Source organism: Orbicella franksi, chromosome 12 (assembly GCF_964199315.1).
Source record: "Orbicella franksi chromosome 12, jaOrbFran1.1, whole genome shotgun sequence".
In the NCBI taxonomy this organism is placed as follows: Eukaryota; Metazoa; Cnidaria; class Anthozoa; order Scleractinia; family Merulinidae; genus Orbicella; species Orbicella franksi.
In genome coordinates, this window is record NC_138156.1 from 12,361,262 (window position 1) to 12,387,327 (window position 26,066).

The following is a 26,066-nucleotide window of genomic DNA, read 5'->3' on the forward strand; positions in this document are numbered from 1 at the left end:
ATATATCCAACACGAGAAACAGTGCTTCATCGGGATATCAAAACACTGAGAAGAGAGTTGAAAATACGAAGCGCAGCGGAGTGTTTTTGACGAAATTAGAGGTGTTTGCTAATACCAGTTTAATGCCAATTTAAAGACTAGAGCAAGTGATTATGATCTATGAGGTATAAAGTCTAAGACTAGTCTTTACGGGGTCTTCACGGGAAAATCTCAAATCAAGACCTTGCCGTGAGGATTTTGGGAACCGGGCCGCAAACCCCCATCTACGGCAAGGCCGAGGTTTAAGATTTTCCAGTAAAGACTTAACGTTCGAGGGCCGGTATCGGTCCATGGACGTTACGGGAGAGTTATGCCCTCGAATTACTGAGCCAACAACGACAATCAACATTAATCTTTATTTTCCTTCATTTTAAAATGACATGTTATTTGGCCCGCAGATAGCAAGTGCTAATCTAGGCGGGCCATTAATCGCTCGGTAATAGTAATTGGACCGAGTGGAGTACAATTCAGAGAGAAACTGCGCGAGCAATTTCATGAAAACTACTATTATTATTATTACTGTTATTATACTTAAAACTGCAATTTTATCTGATATTATTAAATTTCATTTTAATGTTTTTCCGAGAAAACTTAGCCTACAAGGAGGGAAGCCAGGGTAAACATTTCTGATAAAGGGGGTGGGGGAATCATTACATATTACAGGCCCTTTCTCTGAAATCCCACCAAACCTTCCCCACCCCAGCCCCACCAGGTTATAAAAATGAACTCTCCTTAAAACGGCGGATCCTGAAAAAGGTCAATTTAACGTCGAGTCTCTGGGATAGAGTTGTGAATATGGAAGCCTTAAACCCCTGAGCCATTCATGGGAGACGAGCGGCAAGATAGTAATTAGGTGTAAAGGTCTAGTAATACGGGCAACATTTTTCTTCAACTTGTCTCGCAACATTGTTGCATTGCAAGTTGAAACACGTTTCTGCACGTATTACCACGTTTGTTACCAACTTGCCTCGCAGCAAAATACAGTGTTGCAAGTTGAGGCAACATGTTGCGCAAAGTAGACTCGAGTTCTACTTTCTGCAACAAATTTTAGTTTTGCTGCTCGTATTACCACTGAAGCTACAACTTGTCTCCCGACAATTTTGAATTCAACGCTTGCGATTGGCTGTCACGAAGCGCGGCAACTCGGAAAAAAACAAAACAAAAAACATGGCGGACGGTGAAGACGGGCCTTAATTCGAAGTAGACCAGTAACACTCAGAAAGTCATCAATTTGGCCTGTACAAAGGTCTCGAGGACTATCACAGTCTTTGGGGCACCTCGTTTGTCCCTTTAAAACAAGCAGCAAAAAAGGCAAAAGGGTTGGAAGAACTGTCGCAAAAATACAACTTTTCGCCTAGCTATCTGAAACGACACTGAGCTTCGTACTGAGAACTTCGCTGGCACGGAAAATTAAGAAGAAAATGACGGCTAGAAGTCGAAGTGGAAGTTCGTCGAAACGCTAAATTATATGAAAGAAGGCGCCATCAGTTAATTTACACACGATGACCAATTATACATGTAGAATTCCGCAGACTTGCAGCACTGTATTTTGCTGCGAGACTAGTTGGTCGCGCAACAGAAAGTTTCAACTTGCAATGCAACAATGTTGCGAGACAAGTTGAAGAAAAATGTTGCCCGTATTACCGGATCTTAATGGTGATTTCTTCGACTGCAAAAATATTAAATGAAAACCCTTGCTCAATAAACAGTGAGCTCGAACTTCCGGAGTCCATGCATATAACAGTCAGGCCAAGTTTGAAATATGGATAGGAGCGTTAAATTGAAGAAATACGGCACATTGCATTTTAGATGGAAGGATGTTCGTATGACAGCAAAATTATTTAGCCTAAACCAGAACAAAACGACAAACGAACTAGAAATAGGCCATATGGCTGGTTTGGCAAAGTTAGAGAGCGCGTGCGGCTTTTGGTTCGTTTAGGGGATGCGCCAAAACAAAGCGCACAGATTGGAAGTTACTGTTCTCGAGTCGTTGAAGCCACTCGGGCGTTTTTCTGCTAAGTAAATAAGGCTCTCACTCCATAAGGATATTTTAACGAAAAATGCACAAAGCTTGCTACTGGAGGATGAGTCAAATCAGGTAAAAACTTTCTGAAATTCACGCGAAAGTCGCTTTTTTTTACTAGTTTCTACTGTACCTTTCGCGCTTATTCGAATAAAGGGTTGCTTTTTGAAAAGTTGCTTTACTTTTGCGCATCCCATTTACAGGGCACAAAACTCCCGCTAAAGTTTGCGTATCTACGTAGGTCATATTTCTTGTCTATTCGCGGGATGACCGGGGTGACCTAGAAACCACAATTTCGTTTGCATTGTATGATGGGATATTACAGTTCTCAAGATGGCGGCTAACTTGAACTCAGAGTTTTGGCGTCGCATCAATGAACTCAAAATACAACTACAGTCTTTGTACAGAATTGAGGGATTCCAACTGAATGATGAAGAGTCTCACGCGAAAAATATTGTGAAACCAAAGATTTTATCCAGGTGAGCAGTTACATGTAGAAAATGCTTCTCTTAAAATACTGTAAGTTGATCGTCTTTCAAAAGTGAATTTGTAAGCTCAAGTTAGGCTAAAGGTTATTCAATTTGACATCAGAAATTTGATTCAGAAAAACTATTTTCTCAGATATTCTTAAAGCATGTGTTGAGTAGTCTCTTGAGTACCCTTATAATACTTATTGCTCCAGACAGAACCAGAAAAGCGTTTCTACTTTAGGTTCAGATAAGCTTACGTTCCGCCGACTTTCTTTTAAACTTAAGATACCTAGACATTAAGCTTATTCACATCTTTTATTTTATGTTAAATGCCTGTTGGACACTTTTTCTTTCCCAAACTTCAACATACCTAGCCGCAAAATACTTGGGTGCATTTTGGCTGTGAATCTGTGTTAAATGCGCAATGACCTCAGAGTTATTCAAAACATTTGATATTGGCCACAGAAGAGTAAAAATTTAGGGAAATTTTCATCAAGATCAGGGAACTTGGAAAAGTGGTGACAACTGTTAATTCAAAAGACATTAAAGCAAAAATAAAGAGTAAATTGCCATCATTTCCTTGGACAAGTTTATAAGGGTCAGTGAAACTGTTTTCTGGTCAGGGAAATCACAATGAATTTATTTGTGTTTCCTTTACCACAGTCAGTTTCCTTAGTTTCACCATTCACCTTGTTTTTATTTAAGAAATGGAACATAGTTTGTAATTAAGAGAAGAGCATCTTCAAAGAAACCCAGTACTTCCACTGTGCCACTGACCTGTAAAGTTTCTGAGACAAATTCAGTTTACACATATTTACACCCAACATGATCAATCCAACATTAAATTAACAGTAATGCAGAGATCAATGAGTCATACCAATCATACTTTAATCCATGTTTTTTTTTTCTGACTACACATGTAGCATTATGAAATGTGGTGGTACTACATGGAAAGATGTGCCAGGAATGTACCACTCAAAGATCCTCAAACTATTGATAATCTAAATAAGAAAGTATATCCTGGAGTTAAAATAGGACAATGTAGATAAATCATTCAATAATACTGAAAAGCTGGGCCCTATTTACATTGTGGGAGGTGTGTTGCCTTATGTTTAGCATGCTCCACTCCAGATTGAGCAGTGCAGGTTCGAGCCCTGGCCTGGGTCACTGCATTGTGTTCTTAGGCAAGACACTTTATTCTCACAATGCTTCTCTCTGCCCAGGTGTATAAATGAGAAGCAGCACATTTCGTGCAAGGGGGAGGGGGGGGGGGGTTAACCCTGTGATGGACTAGAATTCCCATCCAGGGGGAGTTGCCTAATTGTATGGAAACCTGGATAACCTCCAGCAGTATGGAACACTTGGCCCGACACAGACTTTATGTTTGTGCCTATTTACTTCACAGAGATGAAGTTATCACTAAACTGGAGGATGTTATTCTGACAATTGTTCAGGATCTCTCACAAGAAAAGCCACCATCTATAAAATACAACTCCAGAAATTCTTGGAAAAACACAAGGTTTGGTTAATTAGGAAACAGTCATGTTAACAGAAGAGTTAGCTATAAATGTTTTGATTCTTGTCAGCAGCCTATGGTATCAGGACGAGAAAAGAATCATTTTCATTGTCATGATGACGCAGTGACTGAATAGTGACAAACTTACAATCTGATTGGCTACACACTGGCAACCATCATTGATCATTAGATGGCCCTAATTGTAAAAGGAGCATGCACAAGTTTTAGTGCACTATGGATCTCCTATGGCTTGACGATATTATGAACTATCAATAAAAGAATTTTATATGAAAGAGAACTTGATAGCAGTTTCTATCGTTTTTGATAGATGATTATCAACTGATCTCTTGTCAGCTGATAATCTCCTTGAGTTCAGGGTATAAAATTGTTTTTTGATATATACTATCATAAGCAAAACCATAGTGTGGCTTACATATGTACCAAGTCTACTGCAGATCTCAATCAGTTAAGAAATTTATCTATAGTGTTTTTGCCAAACATTTGAACAGCTGTAACAAACTGTACACAACAAAACTCAAACAACTTTATTTAACAGATTGACATGTTTCAACATAATGTGTATAAGTACTATTACTCTGACGTCTGGCTCTCTTACACAAAGGAACAATAATTATTAAAGCTCTATTTGCTTAACAATTTTCAGATATAATTCCAAGTACAGCTGTCCCACACATAGAGTAGTGTGTTGTGTTTTAACAGCAGAAAGTGTATTTTTTTGTTGTTTTGAGCTGTTGTTTTCTCCCATACAGGTTCAACAGTGCAGTTGGAATTGAAATGATTGATAATATCAACAAAACAGAACACAGATTTGATTCCATGGCATCAATTGGAAAGTTTGGTATGAAAAAAGTTAATTGCTAGTGTTTCAGAAGTCCTCCCATCAGGGGAGAGAGGGTCAGTCCCAGAGAGGTGGGGGCAGCAATGTGAATGTTATTATGTATTTTAGGGATTTAAATCAGTAATCATGTTTTTTGCATTACACGTCTTTCCATTTCAAATTTTCACAGTTGCTCCAATTTAATATGATACCTTTTAGGTTACATTTTCAAAGTAATTATATATAAGCTGCGAATTACATTTTCATGTTTAAGAGAGATGGCTCTTAGCTCACCAGTGTCAAATTTCACTTTTCTAGAAAATAAGGTACATTGGTAACTCGGATAAAAATGCCACATACAATATATATATATTTTTTGAGAATTTTGGACAAGCACCGCACATCTTTCATACAAGACCCCCGCCCAGTTGTCTCTGCCCTTCTCACTGAAAATAATCCCACATGGTCCTCTATTCAGCTTCTCAAGACAATGTAGAAAATTATTACAGATACAGTATGAGCTGAGAACTGAGAGATAAAGATTAAAAACGTTGTTCCCTTGTTCCTTTAAAATTATACTCAGATGTTATTCCGGTATTGTCAATTTCCTCTAAGATGTTATACCTGAAAATTGTAACCATTACCACTTTGCCCATTTTGGACTTTTTTTTTCTTGTTTTAGCTGCTACATTACAGATCATAACATTTTGTTACAGACTTCTTCAACAAGACACATACGCAACAAAACGGTTGGTTGACTTCTTAATAGGCCCTTTGCAGCTAAGCCATCACGTGACCTATTTTTCAGAAAATTATGGGCTATAACTTAATGAAAGCCAGAAATTGAAAAAGCTTGTCGAAAATATCAAAAAGTTTGAGGCCCCCATCATTAAACCCCCATCATTGAAGAAAGAGATTTTATGACAATCTGAACTTTTTAAAAAATGAGAAGATTTGTATGGAAAAAGTTGTTGGAGAGCAAGGTCTTGCTCTCCAGCAACATTTTCCATACAAATCCTCTACATTTTCTGAAAATTCAAACTGTCTTATAAACTTACTCTTTAATTCCAGGGGCCTCAAACTCGGCCATTTTGGTATTTTGGATGTACTCTTTCCATTTCTGGCATTCTTTAAGTATAGCCCATAATATAAAAAATTTCTAAGGAAAAATTTGGTCACGTGACCCCAGCTGCAAATGGCCTATTAGCAGCAATAAGTTATAACTGTTAAAAATTTAAATCAAATCAGGAAGGGTGGACAGAGAAGATATAAGAAGAGGTCACTTTTATGACTCGGATACAAACGAAATACAAAAATACCCTCTCAGCGTTACGGATATATAAGTTCGTTTACTTTTCAACTCAGCCATTGAGTGCCTGTCACATCTACTAGCGACCACTAGCTAAACTGTTTCATACACCCGCTTGCCGAGAAAGTCACAATCACAGAGAGGTTTCCAAACAAATCGCAAGGAACTTCACGATGGTCTATTCGTTTTCTGTGCAATATGCGAGCGACGCGCGAACTGAGAGTTACATATATAGGCGCAGAAAGTTAATTAACTTTGCAAACCCCGGGTTGCACGCCAGTACATGTATGTGTACCTAGTTCTCTAAACGCCTGCAGGGATATTACACTACATGGCCTCCACATTGCACGCTTTAAACGAGGCGCAGAAACACTTTGTCTGATGCTCTGGCCAAAATCCTGATCTCGATACTTTACAGTTTCCTAACCTTGCAAAACCAGATCAGAAGCATTTTGTAATCGCTTTTACTGTAGCCTTAAGGAGTTCAACTTGTAATGCTCTCGCGTACTGCTGTGCTGTATTTAGTATTACTGTTTAATTGAATCTTCTTTGTTGATTTTCGTTTTATTATCAGGGACATTTATTATTCTGATGTGCCGTTCTTTGGAAATCAGGGTGTTGTGGATTCTATTGTAGACAATCTTGCCTGCATGCTAAAAGTACCAAGATATTGTTTACATGTGGTAAGTTTTTCACAACTGAAAACTATCCCCCAGTTATATGGAGCTTTCTTTGTGCTAACTGATCGTTTTTTGGAAGTAGGTTGTTCAATCATCAGATATTTTCTTTTTAAAGGAGCTCAGTTACGGTATTTTGAGTTATTTTGGCCACATACAAAATTACCTTTAAATGGTAGGAAACCTGAAAATAACAGTTTAATAAGATAGAAAAACACCAGAGAGATGATGATAAACCATAAAGGAACAAGGATGGCTAAGGATGGAGAAGATTGACACGGATTACAATCGACAAATTTGAAAAATTGAGCCTAAACTTTTCAATATGCGCAAACCGTGACGTAGCTCTTTTAAGTCACACTTGTGGTAACTAAAAATTCGTCCTAAAAGGGAAGTCCAGAAATACTTGTCCACGACTCTTCGTGACTGAAAACCCTACCAAGGTTCGAGAACCAATTACATGTGTACTGAGTTTTTCAACTCATGCTGAGGGTCGAAAAAACAAACTCGAAACGCTAACAATTGTAATACCTTGCTGCAACGAACAAACACAGAGCAATGAACCAATGAGGACTTGCGCTGATAGTAAGATCTGATTGCTTTCCGGGGAGTAGTTTAGTAAAACGTACAGCAAAACAAAAGTAATTACAGAGATCTAAAACGTCTCTCTTGAAAATGAAAAAAAAAAAAAAGAACAACAGCAAAGCAGAATGAAATCAAACTATTTTGAACAGGTTTTAATGGAATGGAAACCAAAGCAATCGCGTCTGGCCAATCACAACGCGCCGAAGCAACATAATTAGCCAATCAGAGCTGACATAGCTGGCACTCGGGAATTTTAAGAACCCAGTTCTTGATTGGCTCATGATTTTGCACATGATTGGCCGAAAAAAAGACCTGTTTGTTCTGATTGATTAAAAACCCCAGCCGGCTGTAATAGCGAAGCGTTTACATATGAAAGTAATTTTTCAGTCTGCTAAAATTAGTTAAACCCAAGACAAATATTTACTGATTGTTTTTTTAACTCTTGAAATTTCAGCTTGCAGCTTCTAAAGGTGAGACGTCCCGGTCCCAACAATTGTAATCTCCATAAATTAGTATCATCGTAGATATTAGCCTTGTAGACAAGGATCGTTTTAATTTATGAAATTTACTGTAATAATACCGTGCATATATTTTGCAACTGTATATCAAAGGCTTTAATAGAATGCCTCAATGTAATCTACCACGTTTTTCGGTGCTCAACTGCGCTTATCTTATTTTTTTAGGTTTTTTTTTTTTTTTTTCACCAAACGTAAGGGCGGAAAGAAATTTAGTTTACAGCTAGGAAAAGCGATTAGCACTCCGTCCGTCAGCTTATAAGATTATGGAAAAATGAAATTTCACTAATTTAAATTTTATGGCCGTACAATACTGTCATACAGGTTGTATAGCTGGAGACCTGAGGTACAAAGAACACGATGGAACTTATGTGGACTGCATGGATAAAATCTCGGTTTGCAATTTTGTTTGTTTGTTTGTTTGTTTGTTTGTGTTCTTTTTTTTTTTCAGCTTTCCTTTAGCCTCCGTTCAATCTTCAAACAGACAGAAGAGTTATTAACATTGAAAAGTCGCGAACTGAACTGGTTGATAATGCATCCATGTCTTTCAGCAGTCCATATCTGATTCCTTTTGCTAACGTTGTAGTTGTTATTCCGCAGGGTACAATGGTTTCCTCTCACGTGCAGGGAATATATGGTATCCTTGTATAGGACTTTTAACACACAACAGAAACAGGAGTACATGGAAGTACTACTCGCAACATTTAGTATGAATCTCGAGTAAAATTTTACGTAGATATGTCCCCCGTTAGAAGTCGTTCATTGAGCTACAGTAGAATACGAGATAAACTAAGAATAAAGCCAGGATCCGAGCCAGGATTCGAGACAGGATCTGAGCCAGGATTTGAGCCAGGATCTGAGCTAGGATCCGAGCCAGGATCTGAGCCAGGATCTGAGCCAGGATTCGAGCCAGGATCCTAGCCAGGATTTGAGCCAGGATCTGAGCCAGGATTCGTGCCAGGATCCGAGTCAGGATTTGAGCCAGGATCCGAGCTAGGATCCGAGCTAGGATTCACCCTTTCCGCGCCTTTAGTTTTTCCTGCCATTTTGATCACGTGATCAGAACCCAAAATATAGAGCCAATGTGTTCGCTACTGACTTGCAAGTAGAATCAAAAACAGTTCGGCTCATGGACGTCAATTTTGACACAGGGCGTAGGCACAGTGTCGAATTTGTAAGCCGGCGAGTGTATATATATTTTTTTATTTACTAGGTAAATGAAAAATGGTTTCAGGCGAGAGAAAATCTTCGTTTGAATGAAAATCTATTTTACGTGAACATCCAGGAACACTGAAAGTTTTTTGATAACTTAGTAGATTTACTAGTGAATTTCTTTTTAATAATACTAACACATATTCATTTTGGCGGCGCCCAAGTGTATTTCTACCAGAAAACTTGACTTGCCACAGGGATTCTAATAGTTGGATTTGTTCATTAAAAATGCTGGCAAGGGCTTCGATCGTTTTTGCTGTAGGAATATATACGGTTTCTTTTTGCGTATAGTTTCTACAGCTTTGATACATTGATGTCGAGTTTGATTTTACACAGTGCAAAAAATGTTGAAATTTTAAGAAATAAACAGGGCGTTTTCGTGCCGAACACGGATATATTTAGTCGTGGAAAGAAATTTGATCGGGGCAGATTTTGATCACTTGCTAGGTAACCACTGCACGTAACGCAATCAACAACACAACGCTATAATTTGTTATTTTTGGCAAGTTTCGTCCAAAAACTTGATTATACCCATGTGCCTAAAATTTACTCCTTGTTTACAAATCGTTATCAAACATTTGGTCGGTGGATGGTTTGCCGGCCGTCTCTTGTCCGTGGGGCAAAGTTACTTGCCTGAGAGTAAAATGTACTTGTCCCAGACGAGCGGACGGGGGTTTCTTTGAGCCCTGCACTAGCTATTAAACTTTCTGGAATATAAGTTCAAATGTTCATATTTTCAGATTTCAGTATATGTGTAAAGTATGTGGCAAAACACTTGCACAAAAAGCACTCCAGAATATAACACTTCCTACGCGTTACACTGCTCGACTTGTGACGAGACGAAAGGGGTAACGTAAACAAGGAAAACAGGTCACGTGATATGTCGTAAAAAGCTCATCCTAATTAATCCTGCTCGCATCTTAGCTCAAATCCTGGCTCGAATCCTGGCTCGAAACCTGGCTCGAATACTGGCTCGGATCCTGCCTCGAAGTTTAGGTATCCTCGTAGAATACACCTCGTAAACAACGAGCCAAAAAATTGTTATTGCCTCCGTTAGCGGTTTACAGTTGTTTGTCCGTAACGTTGACTAGATATGCATTCAGATGCCAAGTTTGTGTTAGTTGTTGAAAAAGAGGCTTCCTTCCAGCGACTTATGGACGACAATGTACTACAGAAGCTAAGTCCATGTATTGTCATCACCGTAAGTATATACATTGAGATTTTTGTTGTTGTTGTTGTTGTTGTTGTTGTTTTTGCGTTCCTCCTGTCCCTCTGTAGCTTACTATTCTGAGCTCTCCTCGGTATTGATTTCGTGACCTTCTTTCTAAACCTCACAACATTGCAGTACAATGCACGTAGCAAACGAGACTACTCCTTACTCCGTTTTGTACTTCGTCGACTGTAAACTGCTCATACAATGTTATCATTCAGGGTAAAGGCTTCCCGGATGTAAATACCCGTATGATGGTCCGTAGCCTGTGGAGCACCCTTCAAATACCCATCTTAGCCCTGGTGGATGCTGACCCTCATGGTAACTTAAAAGGCTTTACATTCTTTACCCTTGACGGGGGTCTTTCAATTTCTCCGCCTAAATACAAATCTCAGTTCAATTCGTTCATTAACCTATCTTTCCATTTTGCCTTCACTACACAACCGAACACACTCAAAGGTTGAGGGATAGGCGCGTTGGTCAGCCAAGCACAAGATATGTTTTAATTGTTACAATAAACTTACATTAAAGTGGATAAGAGATACATCGAATAGCATCTTACACGCGCCACAGCTGGACACGTAAACCCCAAAAAATTCTTTTTAGGAAAAATAGGGACCGTGTTCCCCCGACCAAATGCAGTGGCCCCCACCTTTGGGGTTTTAAGGTTGATATATAAACAACAGAATGAAAGATACACTAAAAATGAACCTTGTGCGAAAGTACTAGTGGCAAGGCTACCTGTAGAATGTCACCAGTTTCTCAACCGTCTCTTTTTACAAACGTACCAACGATGAGCCATTGCGTACTACACTAGCACCCAGCTCTCTGTTCTGTGTCGGCAAAATATTTATTTATGTCAATACCGATTATCACAAATCACATTTTCCTTGCACTGCGAGGCAAGAATTTGCAGTTGACAAGTTGTTGACCAGGTAAAGAATATTTTGTATTGAATAAACTATTCATATATTTTTCCTTCATTATTTGCAGGTATTGAGATTCTCAGTGTGTACAAGTTTGGTTCAAAGGTATGTCGTAGACAACAATTTTTCCGACAACTGTAGTTTAGGGTCAAGAACCAATAAACGTTTCTCAGCTTAGCTTTGTCCTACGGGGAGGCGCGTTGGCCTACTTCCAGATCGAACGGTCTGGGTCGGGTTGAGCCCTGCCGGGGTAAATGTGTTTGGCCAAGACACTTTATCATCACGGTACCTCTGAGTACTGCATGGTGAACTGTTAGGTGAACCTGTGAAACACTTCTAGTTGATTTATACCACAGAAACAATTCGGGACTCAGGTGATATGAAACACCTTGTTCTTAGGCTTTTACCGTCTTTTTCCCACAGGCTCTCTCGTTTGACGCACACAGTTTGACAGTTCCTGTTATTAAGTGGCTTGGCGTGTTACCCAGTGACATCAACAGGTATTTATCAAGGAAACTTTCGAGTGATCTTCTTGCGCTTTTGGGTATACCCTGTTGAACCAGCAATATATTCACCTGCCTATCACAATGTTGTCAGCTGGAACTAATTTGAATTTCTAGTGATCCTTGTAGTCGTGAATCAACATGCAAAAACTTTTGTCTTATTTCAGGCTATCCATTCCACGCGATAAACTGATACCGCTCACCAATCGAGACAAATGCAAGGCGCGTGAGCTTCTTGAAAGACCTTACATTAAATCACAAGATGCCTGGTTACAAGAGGTACCAAAGACTTTATTAGATCAGTGGTGATCGGCTAATGAGTATTTGTAAGAGAAAGCAACGCTTGAACCAGCGCTATAAACGCCGAACCTGTTCAACGGTTCAGTTCAACATCCGCGCGAACCCTTCGTTAGAATTGCAGGGGCGGATCCAGGATTTTTCAAGCGGAGTAGGGGAGGGTGTTCCTTGGGGTTGCAGAATCAATGGAGCATGCCCCCAAAATGTTGCAATTTGAAACCTGGAACCTAACGGAAAACTGTAGCTCCAGATTTTAGCTAGAAATACTTGTAATTACAATGAGGTACCTGTCCAAAGTGTTTGCCTTTATTTCTGCCATGATATTCGCAATCTTTTTTACCTTCTATTTTATTTTTTGCTTCTCTAAAAGGGATCGACCCAATCCACCCGCCACCCGCCCCCAAATCCGCCCCTGAATTGTTCTGTTCTCTGAGTTAATCATGAATCCATCATCAACGACATGAACCAATATTACTCTCGCGAGCTTACAAATTGTCTTTTGCTCCATTTCACTCGGCGAGTAGTTGTGCAAAGATACTAGCGGCGGTGCATTCAGTTCAGAAACGTGGCTCAACTCAATGACACAACTCAGTACTCAGAACTGGGGGGGAGGTGAAGACGGACGGCTTAATTAGGGATAATGAATTTGGGACATTTCTTGTTCTCTTTGGGTATCATTTTTTTCTGTTTAAAGGGGTTGCTATCAATTACTAGGCCATTTCTAAGTTGCCTTTCGTCTCTGTGTCAAAACGAGTCTGCGTGCGAAACTATTCATATGAAATGAGTTCCTCCTACAGGTTCATTTTCATGCAAATCACTCTTTTTCAGATGAAAGGTTTTGCACGGACTCGTTTTGAAACAGAGGCACAAGGTAACTCGGAAATGGTCAATTGATTAATTCCATGTGTACTTTCAGATCGACACCATGTTATTGCTGGGATACAAGGCAGAAATTCAAGTTCTTTCTTCCATCTCCTTTGACTTTCTTACAGACACTTATCTCCCAGTCAAGATCAAACATGGCAGGTGGATCTGACGTGACAAACATTTCCCTGGCCAAACTCCCCTTGTAACTTATGTTCTGTACAAAAAAAGCTTGTAAAATCAAACACTTCGTGTACGATCTCTCAATAATGGCGTATCTTTGCAAATTCTCGTAGTACCTGATATTAATTTGGGACCAAAACAAATCAGAAGAAAATGTCCAGCTTTTCTGTCAAAACACCAGCTAATCAAATCCCGTTAATTGACCGATCAGTCTGAAAAGAACGCCAGGAAAACGAAGGCTTTTTTCCTTGACTAATCAATTCAGGTCACCGGGGATTCTGTCTCAAAACGAGGCCTCCTCTTGCCTGGCCTCGTTTTGAAACAGTGGCAAAAGGCAACTCGGTTGTGCTTTGTACCCTGAATATCATCGAGGTGGCGTGTTAGGTTTTGGACAGATCGTGTTTTATTCTGACTTGAACATTAAAATCGGCACTTGCTCAATACCTTGACGATAATTTCGCAAAACAGCGCTTGATCTACCAACTGTGGAGTAGTTATACTCTGATAATATTCCTTTCAGAATTTTACCTCTAAGTAACAATCCCATTCCCTCTACAAATGTAGTATATTGAAAAAAAAAACCTTAAATAATTAAGTCAATTGTCAAAGATTTTAATGTCGTAAAATTTAAAGCGTAATTTGGAAGTGCTGTATCATTTTACAATGTACAAGACGCCCTCTGGGTTGTAATGTAATAAAATAAAAAGGTAGATCCAGCCGAGTCTCGTAATATTTCCTAGTTCCACCTTTTTTAACTGCCAATCCTTACATTTCCCTCGCTATCATCTCTCCTCCTCTTCAAAAGTCAACAGAGGATTACTAGTAAGATATTTTACAGTGCAGAAGGAAATTTAACCAATTGAGTACGTAAAAATCCCAAGTTTGCCTTCCAGTGTGACAACTGTAAAGGGCAACCCTTTAGAGTTAAGCAGAAACCATTCACTTTCATAGATTCTTACAAGTTATTACCTCTAAATTTGTTGAAGCCAAACCTGGGTGATAAAGTATTTGCAGTTGTTATAATGCAGTGCAAAATTTTATCCATAGTAGCTGCATTTATCTGTAAACTCTCAGTTGTAATAAACTGAATTCTACTGATTTCTAACGTTGCTCTTGGTCAATAACTAAGTATGCTGAAGAGATCTATTAAATGCATTGTAAGCTTGCTCGAGATCAAACAACATCTGTCGCACTTGTTCATCGGTAAGTTCGTCACTTGCTTTCATACTGCTTAGGGTTTCATACCTGTGGTTTACAGGATAAACAGGTCAGTAATCAATAAGCAGAACTCACCCACTGGCCAAGTGGCGAGCGTTTTCCTCACAAAAATTTAAGTTTAATGTCTTAATCTAAACTTACTAGATATATTTGTTTAAACTTTATTTGAAATATATTTCTGCAATCAAAATACCGTGAAGAGTTTGATCATGCATATGAAAAAAAACTTCAAATGCGTTACAAACCAAAGAACATTTCCTTTTTGGCTATTGTCCCCTCAATTTCACGCACAGGAGTTAAGACTGCTCTAAGCAGTCACTCTGTCCAGTAACATAGATCAACCCTCAACCATCATTAACCCTCAAAAATGATACAAGCTACCAAAGGTTACTCAAGGTTACCCATCGTACCCAACAATAATAATATTTTTAGTTTTCCTAAGTTACTACCCACGTATGTACAAGTCTGGGTTTAGTTTAGTCACCTCAAGGTAAGCACTTGCGAGTTAAACTGCATGGAAAACCCACAAAATAATGTAAGATAGCAAGCAAAATTCCATGCTTGGCATTTGGATCTCAGGTCTGATACACAAGCAATAACATCATAATGTAAGGCGTACAAAGTACTCTACATGCATTACATGCCCATCAACACCGGTGCTTTCCAATAAGACTCCGCTCTTTACACTCTCTTTGAGCTACGTAACCTGTGAACATAGACGGACTTCCGGCTTTTTTCCTGGAAATTTGTGTTTGTTCGCAGGCTATGAACTATGTAGCAAAATAAAAATCCTTACCATTGATTGACCTTGACTTTTCCCTCAAAATCTTCAGGAAGTGCACTTAAGCTATTCATGGTATCCATCAGATCTCTCAGATCTGGATGAATCTGTTTTAGGAAATAACCAAGAAAGACAGCTGAGTTACATAACTTTCATTACATGGTTACCGTAAATCCTTGAATTAGCGCCCCAGCACTTATTTCAAATTTAAGAGAAGAAGGGGGGGGGGGGCACTTATTCGAGGGGTGCGCTTATTTATTTTTTCCAAATCGTGGCCTGACATGATCATTTTTTTCAATACATCATCTGCGCGCAAACAACAACATAAGCTGTTTTCAGTCGACCTAATTGCGGCACCGTTAGTACTTGTAATTTTTTCCAAACTTAACATGTTCACAAACTGAAACAATGCACAAATCTAATACTACACGACGAAAACTATACATCCGTTATTGTCTCATTACTTGTCCACAAAATGGGGGGAGGGGAGGGGGTTGCTTATTCGAGGGGGGAAGGCTTATTTTAGATTTTTGCCGATAGGAGAGGCACCTTTTTGAAGGGGGCACTTATTCAAGGGGGGCACTTATTCAAGGGGGGCACTAATTCAAGGATTTACTGTATATGGAGAAAAAATGATAAAATTAACATCAGATGAATTTACAATGAATAATGAGGAAACCAGAATCACGGATTTAACAAACAGAAACTTAATTAACAGGGCTGTCATGGACAGCTAATACACCTTTGTATTTGAGTATGCTTGGTGTGCCCTGTGATGTAAGGGTTGAACTTGTATGTTGTTGATGTAATTCACTGACCAAGCAAGAAGTTTGTTATGGGTGTGAAGATCCCCTAAACAATGTTGACAAAGGAACTGCTTATTATAACTTTATTCAGTTATATTTTAAATTTAGCTGAATTTAGTTTATGCTGAATTTTGCAGCCTAGTCCAGCTTACTCTTTGTAAAGGAAACTGACAACTTTTCAGTAGCAGTGGTAAACCTTAATTAAAGTCGCATATTGTTTTGATTTAACAATTATAGTAAAAAACCTGCATATAAGAACTTGGTGACAGAAATTTGCCACTTTAATACCCAAAAATATAAGACCTGTTTAGCCAAGCAAGATCACGCAGGTTCTGATATGTGCGCAGGTTACAGTTCAATTATGATTTGAACATTTTAACAACACATAGGAGTGTGACTTTGAGATGGCAAATTTACATTACAAGAAAGTACATAATACAGTAGTTATGAATAAATACCATATATTCAAGGACCAAATGGGTTGAAACCCAAGTTTATTTATTTTTCTGGTAATCAACACATAAATCTCCTTCGTAGAAATCAAGAACTCAATTAGAAACCTACTTAGCCTAAATTGCCCATATTTAGCCCAAAATACAAGAACGTATTTTGCCAGACTTCAAAACTGTAGGTTCTTACATGTATGCGGGTTTTTACTGTGGCTACTATAAGTTAAAGGGCCATTTGAAGCAATAATGTTGTTTGTTACCTCATCCATTGCTCTGATCTGTAGTCGAAGTTTATCCATAATTGTTATAAAAAGCTGAAATAAACAAACAATCACAAACATACTAAGTATAATGACAAATATTAGCTTATACTTACTAAGAGGCAAAGGAAACTACTAGGAGGTAAACAATGAGGAAGACCAGAGTAACATAAATTCAACAGCTGGGATTTTGAGCATGTTTTCAATTCAAAGGTCAGTCAGCAAATATTTTGCCAGTTGTCATGACATGGCCATTCACACATGTACCAAAGGGCAAGTAGAATGAGATGTACATGTTAGCTTTGAAAGAATAAAACTACTTTGGCAAATCTCGACTAAATCAATGTGACATTCTTGGCTCAAATCCAAAAATGAGATCAGACTAATGTCAAAACCATGCAGAAAGTACTAAGAAGCTTTCACTCACTGAAACAGTGTCTGCAATAGCTTTACTAGTGTTTCCTTTGTCGTCCTTAATGGTGATCGGTCTGCCTTCCTTTATTCTCTCTAATGCTGCAGGGCAATCCAGCTAAATAAGCAAAATAGTATTATATTTAAGTCTATTTAACACTAATTCAGTTACATGAGACATGTATCAAGTTAGCAATATTACTTTTTTCATAAACAATTCATTGCAAAGCATACAAGGAAGTGACAGTGGCTTTACACTCTCTCTTTATGCACTCCTTGTAAAGACCTGTTAGATAGATGTTTTATTTTCTAGCTAATGAATACTGTCTGAATGCAGTTCAAGTCCATGTCTAAGAAATAGTGTTCTAAAAAAATGCAAACTATATTTTTAAATTTAATACTGCATATTAAATATTATTTTCTTACCCTAAATTTTTTCATAAAAGCTTCTACTGTTGGATACTCAGCTGATTGCACAAGCTTGAAGGCAGCCTAAAATAGTAAACAACATAGATAACTGCAAGTTAATTTCAATTATTTAATAACTGAAATTACATGTACATCCCTTTTGTGAACATTTCACTAAAAACTTTCCTCCAAACACGATAAAAAGACTTCTACTTTCCAAAAAGCTGTTTATTTTTAATACACAATTCAAGGAAATTACATGTAGTTATGAACAGTGCATCTTTAGTTAGTGGTCCCTCCTGCAAAGTTTAGACCGCTAAGGGAACAAAATCAGAATTTCATTTTTATTATGGACCAGTTCACCATATAATAAACAAAATAATAGATCTATATCTATTGAGCTAAATGGGCAGCCATCAGGCTAGTAACTTTGCAAAGTTAGTATTGAATGATATTACAATGATCAAAGAGACATCTTGAAACCTGCATATACTAACCAAACTGCCAGATGACTACATGTAGTAACCTTGTAAAGTTACCAGCCCATTCAGATATGTGTAAAGTAAAGACTTTTTTTATACTGCAAAAATAAATGGATCAGACAGAACCATAGGAATTGTCTAGTATTAACTCTTGTGCAATAACAATAAATACTTGCTCTTCTCTAAAAAAAAAAAGAAACAAAATGAAAAAATTAATAAAAATAAATAAACTTGGTACATGTTTAGCTAACATAAAAATTTGACACATTTCCCACGTGTCTATAGCTTATAGTGTCAAAGAAAGATAACTTAAAATGTGTCAAATTTTTATTTTAGCTACATGTACCAAATTATATGTAGAGCTGATTTTACCTTGTATTGAACGAGTAACTTAGAACAAGCAGCAGTGTACCTGGTAAAGAAAAGTAAGATATGACACATGGTTTAAAAAGCAACCTACTGTAATTTAAAGAAGGTTCTACATGTAATAGTCCAGGTTTTGTGTATTTAACTCTACCTGGACTCTGAGGCTTGAAGAATAAAACGAAAAGAGATTATTTCTTTATCCCTTGACCTTGATTTGTTTCAGAAGCAAAGTATATTTTGCCAGGAATCATTAAACAAAACTGTTTAGACTTGGAAGACACTAAGAATTCAGTTACTTGAAAACTTATAATGACATTGCATAAGATGTATTCAAGGCATTTGGCTGAAATAAGGGTGGGTGCCCCAGGCTCCTTCCCTAGATCTGCCACTGAAAACTCATATGGGCCTTGAAAAATCAGGTGTACACTAAAAGTTCTGGAATGCCATTCATCACTACATGTGCATGGTACTGCTCGAAAGGTTTCTATTCAGCCAGAGTCAAAAAAGGATGAGAGTTACCTAGAGCTGACCTTTCATTAACTATCTCTAGCATGAAAAACAAAAAAATGCAGCACGTCATCAAATTCTCTCATCAACTCTCAGAAAAATTTCACCATCATTATCCTCATCATCATCGTCATTCCTTTCTGTGAGTGTCAAGTGTTCCATAACTGAAAAGGCATTGACAAAGTTTTACCACAACGGCCTCTTTCTTACTGACTGTGTGGCCTCACTCCAACCTCTCCATCCAAATCTAAACCACTCTTTTTCCACCAATTGCATGATCATAAAAAAATTAGCATGATTGTTCAGATAGCATGATAGCAGTATGTTACAATTCGTGTTTTAAATGGGACACGCACACTAGCATGGGATGAACAAAGTGTCTTTATTTAGGCAAAGACCTCATAATATGATGCGTCACACGTCATTCTCTTATCTTGAGATTACATCTTGTAACATCCCTTCTTTTTTGAAAGAAAATAAACAATTGAGAACATCTAATTCGGGCTTGGTTTAAAGATCAGTGAGAAAGACTATTGCCTATTCTTATTTAGTAGAATTCTACTAGTATACTAATGCAAATGCTGCAATCTGATTGGCTGAGCTACTCGTATACTATTAGCTATTAGAATGCAGTAGCTGTCAGTCGTCCAGGAAATGCGACGTTTTTATCGTTTTTCCAAAGTTTTGGAAGAAAGTCTAGATGTAAATGGAAAATTATATTCCTGAGAAGACAAAAAGAAGGACATAAACAGGTTCTTGACTTTAAAAACTTGAAATTATTGAAAAACCGGTGTGCGCGCGTAAACAACTGCAAATTTACCAAGGGCAATTCAATACGTGCGATTCTGTTAAAGTGTAAAGTTCAATAATGCGTTGAAAAATATTTGGAAACCATTATTTGCATTAATTTAAGTTAGAATTCTACTAAAATGATTAGATTATTCGCTCTTGATTTCTATGAGGCAATAGTTGATTCGGCCTTCAACCTCATCAACTATCACCTTATAGAAATCTCAAGCTCATAATCTAATTGTTAAATAGACCTAATTCAAACCAATATCGATCAGTGTTCAAGTCCAGTCCTTTTCCTTGAAAGATCGTGTAGTAATCAAAGAAATCAAAGCCTGGTGACCAAATAAAATCAATATGAAAGCATTGGTCCGGATTGTTTGATTGTCTGTCTACTTAAGTTACAGACAAAGTCTTTTAGGTAGTTGGGGGCTGTCCTTGTACGTTGGGGTCTCACTGGTTGCATATTCACTGGTCCTGGTGGGGTAAGACTAGGCGCAATCGTCTTAGGTGGTTCGCCAGTTTGCTCTTGCTGCTCAGCCTCAGGGATTGGTAAGCTGACAGCTGGCTCTGCTGGCATAATCTGCTCACCTGAGGATCTCACTCCCTTCTCTGCACTTTTGCTGACATCACTGGACACACTCTCCACTCTCTCTGGTGTTTTCCTAAGATTACATCTGGTTCTGCGGTAAACACCTCTGTCCGGCATCTCTACGTTGTACGATCTTTCGTTCAGGCAAGCTGTGACAGTTGCTTTCTTCCATACCTTGTCGCCTAATCGGAACGGCTTCATCCTAACAACGTCCCCTTCTGCTAGCTCTCTGAGATCTCTGGCACCTTGATTGAAGTATCTAACCTGTTGCTCTTGCCGCTTCGCTAGGTTCTGCTGGTCTTTCTCCGGATATAGTACTCTTGGCTGGAGTAATGTTCTGGATGTTGGTAACAGAGTCTTGGCGCACCGGTTCATAAGCCTTTGTACCGGGCTTGAGTCCATCCCTTGGGTTGGTGTGTTCCGATAGTCAAGGATTGCCATGTAGGGATCTTTGCCACTGTCGAGCGCCTTACATAGAAGACTCTTTCCAGTCTTAACTGCTGACTCTACCTTTCCATTGGCTTTACTGGTGCCAGGGCTACTTGGGGTGTGCTTGAAGTTCCACGCTTCCGCAAACTTTTGGAACTCCTAGCAGTCAAACTGTGGTCCAGTATCACTGACCACCTGGTCAAGGCAACTCAACTGGTCAAGGTATCTCTAGTGGCATCAGTGGCTGATTTTGTCGTTTCTGCAAGTCTTGCATGCAGCTATCATCTCTTTGACTTCAGCATTCATGCCTGGCCAAAAGATACATTCTCATACACGTCTGAGGCACGACTCCGCTCCCATGTGTGAGGAGCGAATTTTCTGTTTCATCTCTCCGCGTAGGGCTTTTGGTATGACGAATCTTTCACTTCTGAAAATGAGTCCATCTTGCAATGAGAGCTCGTCTCGTACACTGTAGTAAGGCGTCACCTGCGCTAGCACTGCATTGCATTTGGCCAACCAACCTTGGAAGATCACAAACTTAAGGATCTGCAGTGTCTCAGCTTTCTCTGTAGCGATTCGAATCTCCTGCAGCCACTGGCCTGAGATCAGGGCTCAAAATTGTGACTCACTGGTCGCCAATGCGACCAAAAATTAAGCACTGGTGACTAAATTTTCAGAACTATTCGCCAGCTGGGGACTCGTGTTTTATCCGATAACTAAAGAAAACCACAACACAAAATTTGTTTTTAAATCTTTATATTAGGAAATCAATCAGATATGGTACCTAGTATTCAACTCACCTCTCCGTCCCCAGTAAACTAATGTCTGAATATTACAAGATAATCAATACTGCATGCACGTCAATATAGTGTTCACTGCATGCCACATTGTTTCAGAGGCTTCTTCGGAAACTGGGATTGCAGGCGCACTTCAACACCACGAGCTTTTCAATTGCCGCAAAAACGTGTAAAATCATGTTCTTGTGTAAGTTATATAAAAAATAAGTTGGCGACCAAAATTTTTCCATTAGTCGCCAGCAGGCTCCTGAACGAAAAGGTTAATTTCGAGCTCTGGAGATTGGTAGGAAACTGGCCATATTGACGTGCTCAAAGTCAGTTCCTGTTGGGTGCTGTGCTTGAAAGGTACATGCAAGATAGGAAATCTGCAATATACATTTCTGTTTCCTTTTCGTACCGAACCTCCAGGTCATACTTTTGGAGCCTCATAATCATTCCTTGCAGGCATCTTGGTGCATATGCGAGTGGCTTCTTGAGGATTGCTTCAAGAGGCTTGCGGTCACTGTAGACTGTGACGTGTCTTCCAAATGTAAACTGGTTAAATTTCTCCAGTGCGTAAACAATGGCTAGCATCTCCTTCTCTATCTGGGCGTATTGTGTCTCAGTGTTGGTGAGGGCACGGCTAGCATACACCACTGGTTTCTGATTCTGTAGGAGGGCCTCACCTAAGCCCTTTTGGCTGGCATCACACTGTATAGCTAGTGGGTTGGACGGATTGTAATAACTCAAGATTGGTGCTTCTGTGACCATCTTTTGGACCTCTTGGAAAGCCTTGTCTTGCTCTTCTATTCAGCTTCACGGTTCATCTTTGCGGGCGAGTCGTCAAATCAGCTCCATACTGTCCGCTAATCTTGGTAGAAACTTTGACAGGTAGTTCACAAAGCCATTTAGCCGCTGTATGCCTTCAACATCGGCAGGTCTCGGCATATCCAAGATTGTTTTAGCCTTCTCAGGGTCTATCTTAATGCCTTTATTGGTTAGCACATGTCCCATGAATGTCACACTCTATGTGCACAATTTTAGCTTGTCTGGATTAAGGCTATGCCTTGTGACTGACATCTCTCTAGCAGTTTGATCAACTTCCGGTCATGGTCTGCATTGGCCTGCTCTTCTAAGTCTCCAACTCAATATATTAAGACGCCACCTACTGTGTCTAACATGCCTTCTAAGCCGGTCAGAGCCTGATTCACTCTTTTCTGGAACATTTCAGAGGACACAGATAATCCAAATGGGAGCCTGCACCACCAGTACCTTCCAAAAGGTGTTGTGAACATGGTGATTAGACTGGACTCTTCATCCAGGACGTAATGCCAGTAGCCTGAACATCAGTCAACGGTTGAGAATACCTTGGCTTGTCCCAGCCCAAGCAAGATGTCTTCAAGGATAGAAAGCTGATAACGCTTGCGCTTCAGAGCTGCATTCAGTGGTCTTGGATCCATGCAAATTCTGAGCGTTTCAGAATTCTTTGTCGCCACCACCACACCGCTGACCCATGGAGTGGGTTTGTCTACTGGGGCGATTACCCCTAGGTTCTGAAGTCTGTCTACTTCTTTCTTGAACTTCTCTTTTAGTGCCTTGGGAATTCTTCTTGTTGGAGTAATGACTAGTTGTACATTTGCGTCAATCTCAATCTTTACCATGGCTGGGAAACGTCCGAGCTGGCGAAGAACTTTGGGTATTGTACGACAACTTGCTGCACTGTCAATAATTGATGAACCACTGCTTCATTCCACTTGGGTGCTGGTACTGACTTGAAATTATTCTAGTGTATTGTTGGAAGCTTCATGTGTTGTGCAGCTCTTGCTCCAATCAAGGGGGTTAATTTTTCTGTCACTACAATGAACTCCATGGCCACGGAATATTTCTTGTAGTTTTGAGGATTTGTGATGACAATTCTTGTGCCGTGACTTCCGTTTTGTTCCACATGACGAGGGTTTTTGAAGTGGGTGCTAAGTTGTACATTACCAGCGACGTCTTTTGGCAAGATGTTTATCAACAATCCACAATCCACTTGAACCTTGAAGGGCTTGTCATCAATCATCATTTCAGGATAGATCTCCCAGCTCTTATCAGATGATTCGACAGAGCATATGTTTGCACATTCGACTGCTATGCCAGCTATGTATTTGATGTCTTCATTGTCATCCACTGACGATGAGGGAGAATCTGTCGAAGAAATGTTGTTTACGCGCTTTCCAGATTTCTTGCATTTGGATGCAAAGTGATTTCTTCCTCCACATTGACGGCATTTGTGATCCCACACCGGGCATTTTCCTTTTTCAAACGGGTGAATTCCACCACAGAAGAGGCAGGATTTTCGTGACTTGTCATTCTTGTCATTCTTGCCATTTCTCTGCTTGCTGTTTGGAGGACACGATCTTTCTTGGTTTTCCTGTATTCGATTGACATCTTCTGATGTCTTTGTACCTGAGATAATCTTCATTTGTAATGCACTTGTTTCAGGGCTTCTAAAGATGTCGATGCACTTGTTTAGTGTAAGCTATTGTTCTTGTAGGAGTTGTTTTCTTGCTTGCGGGTTTTGAATTCCCAACACGATCCTGTCGCGTATAAGCGATTCTCAGATGCACTCACAGAAGTTGTGAGAGGGTACGCAACGCAGCCACGTATGCATCAAAGGTTTCGTCAGGTGATTGATTCTGACTGTTGAACACATAACGCTCATATGTTTCATTTGTTTCACCGATGGTGAACTCATCGAACTTCTTTATGATGTTTTCCAACTTCTCCCTTTCTTGGACGTTGTCAAAGGACATTCCATTAAAAATTTTCAGAGCATCAGGCCCGATACTGTGAAGAAAAAGAGCGACTTGATAGGTCTCAGGATGTTGGTGGATATTCATTATAATTGTGTAATTCCCCCATGCTTGTTTGAAGGTTTTCCAGTTTTCTGCGACATTATCTTTAACGATGAGATGACTCAGCGGGTGAATTCCTTGAATAGGGAAGGCTATCTGTGCGGGGCTCACCGCAGTAGTACTGGTAGTTGTCCCCATCATCGCCTGTATATAGCGTTACTGGCAGTGATGAGGTTGTGGAAGTACCTCCTGCAGTAATCATGTTTGGGTCTTTAGACCGCTGCCACCATGTTACAATTCATGTTCTAAATGGGACACGCACACTAGCATGGGATGTACAAAGTGTCTTTATTTAGGCAAAGGCCTCACAAAATGATGTGTCACACATCATTCGCTTATCTCGAGATTACATCTTGTAACACAGTAAAGAGTTGAGAAGACTGCACAAAAGGAGCAGCAAGCTAGGGAATTTTAATTCTTGGTACCTGTACTGTCATTCTCATTTCAGAGTAGTATCTTCAGTACTTAGTGACTTACAGAAATACTTACTCACGTGGAGTTACAACATCTCTGATGTAAGCTTTCTCAAGACACTGTAGAGTGTTGATGATGGAAAACAGATCGGCCATGTTGTCATACCTGTAAAATAATAAATGTTTATGCATTAACTGATTTGTATTGAACCAGCCAGAATACTACCATATAGCCAGCCAGCCAGACTATAGCTGCATGTGTTACAAGTATGCAAATAATTAAACTTACGTCTCTCTTTCTCGTGCATTCTTATAAAGTTTCACCTCCTATTGGAGAAAGAAAAATATCAGATTCAATCATTATACAACTAACAGCTCCAGTTTTCGTCAGAGTTGCTGTATCTTAATAACTTCTAAGACTTAAGCTAAAGCTAAAAAAATTTTCCTTTACAACAGAGGGTAGATTCCTACCTCAAACAGCTCTGGCCTCATTGCTATAGGAAACACAAAAAAAGGAAAGTTATCCAACAAGGAACACCAAATATATTATTAGAACAGTTATTTTAGGTTCTTAGACATACATGGAATTCCTCCTCCAACCCTGCGAGTAAGAAAAGCCTGATACTCAGGCTAATTTGACAAAAAAGTTAAAATTCAAAATGGCGTCCTAGGTCAATCTTGAAAATGTTTCTTTCCTGAAGTCTGTTCGAACTCTTTACGAATACAGCCTTTCCTTCCTTTAGTGAAAACTATGATTGCACAGGACGTATACAAACCTTGCTGCGAGGGCTGATTTCCAGAAATACCTGCAAACATATTAAAATTAAAATTTGGGGAACCTAAATCGAGCTGTGAATCATTTCCTCAAGTTGTTTTAGTTTTACATGACGTAGGTGAGGGCTACTAAGTAGCCTGGCCGCCGCGCGTTTCACGCACGCGCACGCGATCCAAGCTTTTTACCAGGCTTACTTCCTTACTAGGGCCGGATAGACCGTTTGACTTTTGAGGGGGAGGGTGCGTGATTTTGAAAAAAAGGTGTCCTGCAAGCATACTTGTACCAAAAACATCCATGCACACATACTTGCACCAAATCACCTACCCACTCTCCTTTGGAAGTCGAATAGTCCAGATCGAGTAGACCTTCAAGCTTCACGCATTCGGACATTCGTAATTTTTTCGGGAAGGAAGGTCACCGCCACACCTGTCCCACCCCCTCCCCCCTTCTCCTTCGCCCACCATAGTCCGAGGGTGCCCGTAGGTCTATTAGCAGAACGTTTCTATCAAGATTAAGAGGCCCTGCGCCTAAGAAACGACC

General features: G+C 39.4%; 3 protein-coding genes across 3 annotated transcripts in view; 2 read left to right on the top strand and 1 right to left on the bottom strand.

The window, feature by feature from the left end:
- Window positions 1-26,066, top strand: part of LOC145463977 (uncharacterized) — a 52,280-nt gene that overhangs the window by 1,747 nt on the left and 24,467 nt on the right. The window lies entirely within an intron of this gene.
- On the top strand, window positions 3,499-13,373 carry LOC145463986 (meiotic recombination protein SPO11-like). The gene is made up of 13 exons (XM_081447783.1): window positions 3,499-4,051; window positions 4,819-4,907; window positions 5,569-5,635; window positions 6,770-6,878; window positions 7,912-7,927; window positions 8,297-8,367; window positions 8,573-8,609; window positions 10,276-10,385; window positions 10,616-10,715; window positions 11,388-11,425; window positions 11,744-11,820; window positions 11,991-12,102; window positions 13,037-13,373. The coding sequence occupies exons 1-13, from the start codon at window positions 3,858-3,860 to the stop codon at window positions 13,154-13,156; spliced, it is 1,140 nt and encodes a 379-aa protein (XP_081303909.1). The 5' UTR covers window positions 3,499-3,857; the 3' UTR covers window positions 13,157-13,373.
- Window positions 13,743-25,625, bottom strand: LOC145463972 (vacuolar protein sorting-associated protein 28 homolog). Its single transcript, XM_081447770.1, has 10 exons — window positions 25,528-25,625; window positions 25,223-25,245; window positions 25,041-25,078; window positions 24,828-24,917; window positions 18,355-18,394; window positions 17,519-17,584; window positions 17,109-17,210; window positions 16,682-16,735; window positions 15,182-15,273; window positions 13,743-14,412 (listed from the first exon to the last, which is right to left on the bottom strand). The coding sequence occupies exons 1-10, from the start codon at window positions 25,565-25,567 to the stop codon at window positions 14,292-14,294; spliced, it is 666 nt and encodes a 221-aa protein (XP_081303896.1). The 5' UTR covers window positions 25,568-25,625; the 3' UTR covers window positions 13,743-14,291.

What these genes read in the sequence shown, in the direction of transcription:
- LOC145463986 (XM_081447783.1), top strand. Translation starts at nt 3,858, where the DNA reads ATGGAAACCTGGATAACCTCCAGCAGTATGGAACACTTGGCCCGACAC. An exon ending in GGCATCAATTGGAAAGTTTG is followed by an intron (nt 4,908 to 5,568) that starts GTATGAAAAAAG and finishes TTCTTGTTTTAG; the next exon opens with CTGCTACATTACAGATCATA. An exon ending in ACTGCATGGATAAAATCTCG is followed by an intron (nt 8,368 to 8,572) that starts GTTTGCAATTTT and finishes GTTATTCCGCAG; the next exon opens with GGTACAATGGTTTCCTCTCA.
- LOC145463972 (XM_081447770.1), bottom strand. Translation starts at nt 25,567, where the DNA reads ATGTTTGCAGGTATTTCTGGAAATCAGCCCTCGCAGCAAG. An exon ending in TGAGGCCAGAGCTGTTTGAG is followed by an intron (nt 25,079 to 25,222) that starts GTAGGAATCTAC and finishes TTTCTCCAATAG; the next exon opens with GAGGTGAAACTTTATAAGAA. An exon ending in CTATTGCAGACACTGTTTCA is followed by an intron (nt 16,736 to 17,108) that starts GTGAGTGAAAGC and finishes TGTTTATTTCAG; the next exon opens with CTTTTTATAACAATTATGGA.